The 7,500-nt window shown below is 28.0% G+C and overlaps 1 protein-coding gene across 3 annotated transcripts in view; it reads left to right on the forward strand.

Moving 5' to 3' along the window:
- Window positions 1-804: 804 nt before the first annotated feature.
- The window catches only part of LOC122242449 (fasciclin-1), a 12,591-nt gene continuing 5,895 nt past the window's right edge, over window positions 805-7,500 (forward strand). For 2 of the 3 annotated variants that reach the window (XR_015191832.1, XM_086546432.1), the window contains exons 1-2: window positions 805-928; window positions 4,658-4,705. Coding sequence is in view for 2 of the 3 variants with exons in the window: in XM_086546432.1 (XP_086402558.1) it covers window positions 877-928; window positions 4,658-4,705 (100 nt within the window). In the remaining variant the exon portion in view is untranslated. The remainder of the gene's footprint in view (window positions 929-4,657; window positions 4,706-7,500) is intronic. The other variant, XM_086546433.1, reaches the window with a different exon arrangement.

A 7,500-nucleotide genomic window follows, 5' to 3' on the forward strand; every position in this document is an offset into this window, starting at 1 on the left:
AAGTGGGAGGAGAGAAGATGGGAGGAGGGAAAGGAGGGGAGAGAGGGGGGATTTTCCCGCACGAAAGGGCTGGCAGGATTGACCCGAGGAAAGATCTACTTCCAGGCTCGGGTCAGGCAGAGTTTCGGAGGTGAGAGAGAGAGGGAGAGAGAGAGTGTAAGAGATAGTGGGAGAGAGAGAGTGTGAGAGAGGGAGAGGGAAAGAGAGAGAGGGAGGGATTCCAGCACGAGAGGCTGCAGATGACCCGAGGAAAGATCTACTTCCAGGCTCGGGTCAGGCAGAGTTTCGGAGGTGAGGGAGAGAGAGAGAGAGAGAAGGAGAGAGAGGGAGAGTGTAAGAGAGGGTGAGAGCGAGAGGAGAGTGTGCGAGAGGGAGGAGAGAAAAGAGATGGAGAGGGCGGAGGAGAGGAAGAGAGGGCAGGGGAGGTGATTGATTCCAGCACGAGAGGCTGCAGATGACCCGAGGAAAGATCTACTTCCAGGCTCGGGTCAGGCAGAGTTTCGGAGGTGAGGGAGTGAGAGGGAGAAGTGAGAGGGTGGAGAGAGAGAGGAGGAGGGAGGGCGAGAGTGGTGAGAGATAGAGAGAAGGACAGAACGACTAAGAGACCAGAGAGATGAGAGAGGGAGGGGAATCCAGCACGGATGAGCTGCAGATGACCCGAGGAAAGATCTACTTCCAGGCTCGGGTCAGGCAGAGTTTCGGAGGTGAGGGGGGAGAGGGGAGGAGAAGAGGTAAGAGCGGGACGAGAGAGGAGGAGAAGGAGAGAGGAGAGAGAGGGAGTGAGGGGCGACGAGAGTGTGAGAGAGATAGAGAGAAGGAGAAAGAATAAGAGACAGAGAGAGAGAGAGGGAGGGATTCCAGCACGAGAGGCTGCAGATGACCCGAGGAAAGATCTACTTCCAGGCTCGGGTCAGGCAGAGTTTCGGAGGTGAGAGAGAGAGGGAGAGAGAGTATAAGCGTAAGTGATAGAGAGAGAGAAGGAGAAAGAATAAGACAGAGAGAGAGAGGGAGAGAGAGGAGAAGGAGAAAAAATAAGAGAGAGAGAGAGGGAGAGGGAAAGAGAGATGAGAGTGTGAGAGAGTGTGAGGGAGAGAGAGAGTGAGAGTGAGAGTGTAAGAGATAGAGAAAGATAGAGAGAAGGAGAAAGAATAAGACAGAGAGAGAGAGGGAAAGAGAGAGAAAGAGAGAAGGAGAAAGAATAAGACAGACAGAGAGAGGGAGAGAGAGAGTGTAAGCGATAGAGAGGGAAAGAGAGAGAAAGAGAGAAGGAGAGTGTGAGAGGAGAAAGAGAGAATGGGAAAGAGAGAGAAAGAGAGAAGGAGAGTGTGAAAGTGTGAGAGAAGGAGAAAGAGAGAGAGAGAGAATAAGACAGACAAAAATAGAGAGGGAGAGTGAGAGAGTGTGAGAGATAGAGAGGGAGGAGAGAATAAGACATAGGAAGAGAGAGAGAGAGAGAATAAAACAGAGAAAGAGAGGAGGAGAGAGAGAGAATAAGAGACAGGGAGAGAGAAAGAGAAAGAAAAAAAATGAACGAATGGATGGATAGATAGACAGATAGAAGGATAGACATAGAATGTGATAAATGGATAGACAAATATATATGTAGATTAATTCATAGATTTAGATATGTAGAAATGAAGTATGTGTTTAATATATATTTAATATTTATTTAGTATATAAGTATATATATATATATATATATATATATATATATATATATATATATATATATATACATATATATATAAATATATATATATGTATATGTATTGATGGAAATTTATAGGGTATAGATATATAGAAAGATATATATAAGTTTTTATGTATATAGTGATATATGAAGATTTAGGTAAGTTTATGGCTTTATTATTTTTATATAATGTTTAATGATATATATATATTTATATGATATATAGATTTATTTATAGATATATGAATAATATATATATATATATAGTCTATAGATAGAGATAGATGATATATATATGTGAAGTATTTATATGTGATTTTAATATAGATTCTATCTATTAATATTTATATAGGTATAATATTTTATGATACATATATATCTTTGTATGTTTGTGATATATATATAGATTAGATATATAGATATATATTTGTGATATATTATCGTTGTATATAGAGGTATATGGACTATACGTCATATAGGTTGACTGACAGATATATATGTGTAGAATAAGGATACATCGTACTCAGACTTCAGGTAGATATATATATATATTATATTCTATAATATATATATATATTTTTTTATATATTTATATATTATATATATATATAAATGAATGTGTTTTATATTATGGAAAGAGAGATATATATTTCCGTATATATATTGATATATAGTTTTATTATAATATATATTATTGTATATTGAAATTATTGAGTATTTTTTTTTGTTTATAGATATGTATATCTATAAAAATATTGATACAAAAAACGATTAAGCCGTATTCTGTTATGCAAAGTAAGAATATATATATGAGATTATTGATTATTTTTAAGATGAAATAGGCTTTTTGTTTGTATAATTACCACTATCTATATATATATAATATTTATATTATATATATAATATATATTATATCTATATAATATATGTATATGTATATATATGTATGTATAGTATTATATTGTAACATATATGTATGTATATAACTTTTTTATATACATATATACATAATATATATAAATATATAGTATATATATATCATATATATTTATAATATATATATATATAAATATATATATTTATATACTTTAAAATGATTGACATTTGAAATATTTTTATCATGTATCTGTATTTATAAAATATATATCTAATTTTTTTTAATATTTGGATATTTAAGATTAAAAGAAATAATATCCAAGGATATAATATAAAGAAATTATCATTAATATAATTTATGTATATTTATATAATGATGATTATATTTATATAATTATGGCCTTTATTATAATTGATATTATAATTATAGTACTATTTCTTATAGTTATATTTTGATTTATTTATTTATGAATTTATAAATAAAAAAACGTAGGTATTTTTCGATATATATATTTTATTTTTGAAATAATATCTCTTTTATCTATTTTTATTGTATCTTAAAACGTAATAAAAAAACGTATATTGTATCTTAACAATTTAGATATATTTATATGTATCTAAAAAGTAGATATAGAAAAGATATTATTTATATTGTGATTTATTATATAGATAGATATAATTAATTAAAATAAATAAATCTACTATAATTTTATATAACATTATAATAAAAATTATTAGGTAGATATACAACATTATATATTTATATTATATTATATATTAAAATATATAATTTTATATTATTATAGAATTTAATATAATTATGATATATTATATATATATATATATATTAAAAGGTAAATGTAGGATATTAGTTATAGTTTTGACATTTTTTTTATAATAAATGAAAAATATTTTCTTTTTTTAGGAAAAAAAAAACAGTGAATGGGAAAAAATATATTGAATTTAGAAGAATTTTTTTTTTTAAAAAAAAAAAAAAAAAAAAAAAAAAAAGATTTTTCAGTTATATTAATTATCAAAAAAAAAAAAATAGAAGGAAATTAAGTCTTTTATCAAAGTTATATTTTTATCTTTATATTTTTTTAATTATAAATTTTGAATTGAAAAATTATTCCTTTTTAATTGTAATTAAGAGAAAAAAAGAGAATTTTTTTATTAGAAAATTAGGTCTCTTTTTAAAGGGATATTTTTACTATTATGTTTTTTTAATATTTTTTTAATTACAAATTTGAATTATTATTAATTCAAACAGGCAATTTGTTAAGCAAATTAATGAAAAATTAAAGGAGAAAATTTATAATTTTACAAGAGAATTAGAATGAAAAAAAGAGCGAAATAATTTTTTTATTTTTTTAAGAGAAATTTTTTAAGAGAAAATTTTAAAAAATAAAATTTTTAAAATAAAATGATTAAGAAATTAATTAAAAAATAAAATAATTAAGAGAAATTTTAAAGAAAATTAAGAAGAAAAAAAAATTAAGAGAAATTCCATGATATTTCTATTTTTTTAATTTTGAATTACAATTGTTTAAAAAAAAATAATGTTTTTAATTATTATAAAGGAAATAATTATAATATTATAAATATTATATTAATTATAATATAATTTATATTACAAATGTTTTTTTTTTTTTTTTTTAATAATTAAAATCAAATTGAAATTAAAGAAAATTAAGAAGAAAAAAAAAAAGAGAGAGAGAATAATTTCATTAAAGAGATATTTCATTATAATTTATATTATAATTGTATAATTTATTATAATTATAATATAATATAATATTATAAGATATTATATTTTATTATATTTATTATTATTAAGATATTTATTAAAGAGATATTTTCTTATTAAAGAGATATTTCATTATGATTTTTATTATAATTATAATTCATTATAATTATAAAGAGAAATTAGAAGGAAATAACATGATATTAGAAGAAAAAAAATATATAGAAAATTAAGAAGAAAAAAAAGTGCGAATAATTTCATTAAAGAGATCATATATTATATATATAATTTATATTATATATATAATTGTATTATTTAATCAAAGAAATTATATATTATAATTTTAGCGGAAGAAGGAAATATGACGGAAATAGAAGCAGAGTTGCCAATGCCAGGTTCGTTCGAGTCGTAAGACAGCGTTGCCAACGACACACTTGTTATGCTTTCCCTTTTTTGTTTTGAATTTTTTAGGAAAAAAATAAAAAATATAAAAGTATTGCTGATAATATGCTTGTTTGTTTGTTTGTAATTTGCATTTTTCTTTGTTTTGTTGTTCTTCTTTAAAGGCTTTTATAATAAAGCAAGGAAGAGATGAAGTGAAATTTGCTTGTGCACCAAATTTGCATTTTCTTTCTCTCTCATTTTTATGCTCTTTTTCTCTCTCTCTCTCTCTTTCTCTCTCTCTCTCTCTCTCTCTCCCTCTCTCTTTCGCTCTCTCATTTTTATGCACTTTCTCTCTCTCTCTTTCTCTTTCTCTCTTTCTCTTTCTCTCATTTTTATGCTCTCTCTCTCTCTCTCTCTCTCCCTCATTTTTATGCTCTTTCGCTCTTTCGCTCTTTCTCTCTCTCTCTCTCTTATTTCTCTCTTATTTCTATAATCTTTCTCTCTCTCTCTTTCTCTCTCTCTCTCTCTCTCCCTCATTTTTATGCTCTTTCGCTCTTTCTCTCTCTCTCTCTTATTTCTCTCTTATTTCTATAATCTTTCTCTCTCTCTCTTTCTCTTTCTCTCATTTTTATGTTTTTTTTCTCTCTCTCTCTTTCTCTCTCTCATTTTTATGCTCTTTCTCTTTCTCTCATTTTTATGCTTTTTTTTCTCTCTCTTTCTCTCTCAATTTTATGATCTTTCTCTCCTTTGGTTTCTCTCTTTCTCTCTTTTGCTTTCTGTTTCTCTCTCTCTCTCTTTTTCTCCTTTGCTTTCTCTCTCTCTCTCTTTCTCTCATTTCTCTCTCTCACTCTTGCACTCGCTCAATTATTTATTATCTCTCTCCTCTCTTGCTCACTAACACTCTTTCTCTCTTTCTCTTTGCATCTCTCACTTGTCCGTCCTCTTTAGTCCTTTCCTCTTTTTTTCTGTCTCTCTCACTCTCTCCCTTTTATCTCTCTTCCTTTCTCCCATTCTCTCCTTTTTATCTCTCTTCCTTCTTCTTCCATTCTCTGTCTCTCTCTCACTCTCTTTCCTGTTTGTTCTCTCGCCTCTCTCTTCTTTCTCTATCTTACTTTCTCTCACTCTCCTCTTTCTCTGTCTCTCGTTTCTCTGCTCTCTCACTTCTCTTTACTTTTCTATCTTACCTTCTCTCTTTTCTTTTTCTCTTCTCTCTCTTTCTTCTCTCTCTTTTCTCGCTCTCTCTCCCTCCTCTCACCTCTCTTTTTCTTTTCTCTCACTCTCTCTTCCTTTTTTTCTTCTTCCGTTCTCTCGCTCTCTCCTTATCTCTTTCCCTTTCTCCTCCTCTCTCTTTCTCTGTCTCTTTCTCTCTTTTCTTTCTCTCTTTTCTTCCCTTTCTTCCGTCTCTCTTTTTCTCCATCAAAAACGCCACCGGGAAAAGTATGTCCTCATATGGTGTATGTGAGTACGAAAGAGAAGAAAAAAAAAAAAAAAAAAAAAAAAAAAAAAAAACATTTTATAATAAAAGCTTATTGATTTATTTTATATATTTATTTATTAAATAAATAAATAAATAAATAATAATTTATTTATTTATTTAAAAAATAAAATTATTTTAAAAAGACTATTTTGTATTTTTTTATTTTTTTTTTTTTTTATTTTTTCTTTTTTTTCATTTTATCTTTTCATTTTCATTTAATTGTTTGTCTTGCCTTTCGTGTATCGTATTTTGCCTTTTGTTTTATCATTTCATTATTATTATTTGCATACATTTTAGATCTTCGTATCTATTCTTATCACATCATTATCAATATCATTGCTATTATCATTGCGCTTAATTATTAATAACATTATTGCTAGTATTCATATCCTTAGTATTATCATTATCATCAGGTATTAATATTTTCTCTTATTTCCAATATTAATATTATTTCGTCAATGGTTTTAACATTATTAGTCAAACCATTAATTATCATTTATAGTTATGTATATCTATATTTAATTTCTATTATAATATATATATGTATATATATATGTATATAATAGGTATTCATATATATATAGAGGTTCTATTTTTGTTTTCGTTTTACTTATTTTCCTTTTAGTCTACATTATAATCAAGCTTAGGACCCCGTTTTTCTTTGGTTAGCAAATTCTTATGATAATCATAATTAATACACTCCCGGTAATAATTATTATTGAGTTGTTATCATTATCATCTTTTATTTTTCTAAATTATTTCATATCAGTTAATACTATTTCTGACCATTGATATTAATTTTAATTTCATTTTCTTTCTTTTAATATTAATTTTTCTATTGTATCAATTTTTCTTTGTCAATATTAAAGTTATATCTCTGTTCTCTTTTTGTTTCTCTCTCCCCTTCTCTTCTCTCTGTCTCTCTCTCTCCCTCCTCATTTTTTTATGCTCTTTCTCTCTTCTCTTTCTCTCTCTCTCCTTATTTTCTGTCTTTCTCATAATCTTTCTCTCTCCCTCCACTTCTCTCTCTCTCTCTCTTTCCCTCTTTTTAAATGCTCTCTCCTTCGCTCTCTCTCTCTCTCTCTCTTTCTCTCTCTTATTTCTCTTTCTCTCTCTCTCATTTCATCTCTTTATACTTTCTCTCTTCTCTCATTTTTATGGGTTTTTTTTTTTTTCTCTCTCTCTCTTTCTCTCTCTCATTTTTATGCTCTTTCTCTTTCTCTCATTTTTATGCTTTTTTTTCTCTCTCTTTCTCTCTCCATTTTAATTATCTTGATCTACTATCCCTTCTCCTGCTTCCTTTGGTTTCTCTCTTTTCTCTCCACTTTT

Source organism: Penaeus japonicus, unplaced genomic scaffold (genome assembly GCF_977035675.1).
Source record: "Penaeus japonicus unplaced genomic scaffold, GWHDUDI00000001_assembly GWHDUDI00000018, whole genome shotgun sequence".
Lineage (NCBI taxonomy): Eukaryota > Metazoa > Arthropoda > Malacostraca > Decapoda > Penaeidae > Penaeus > Penaeus japonicus.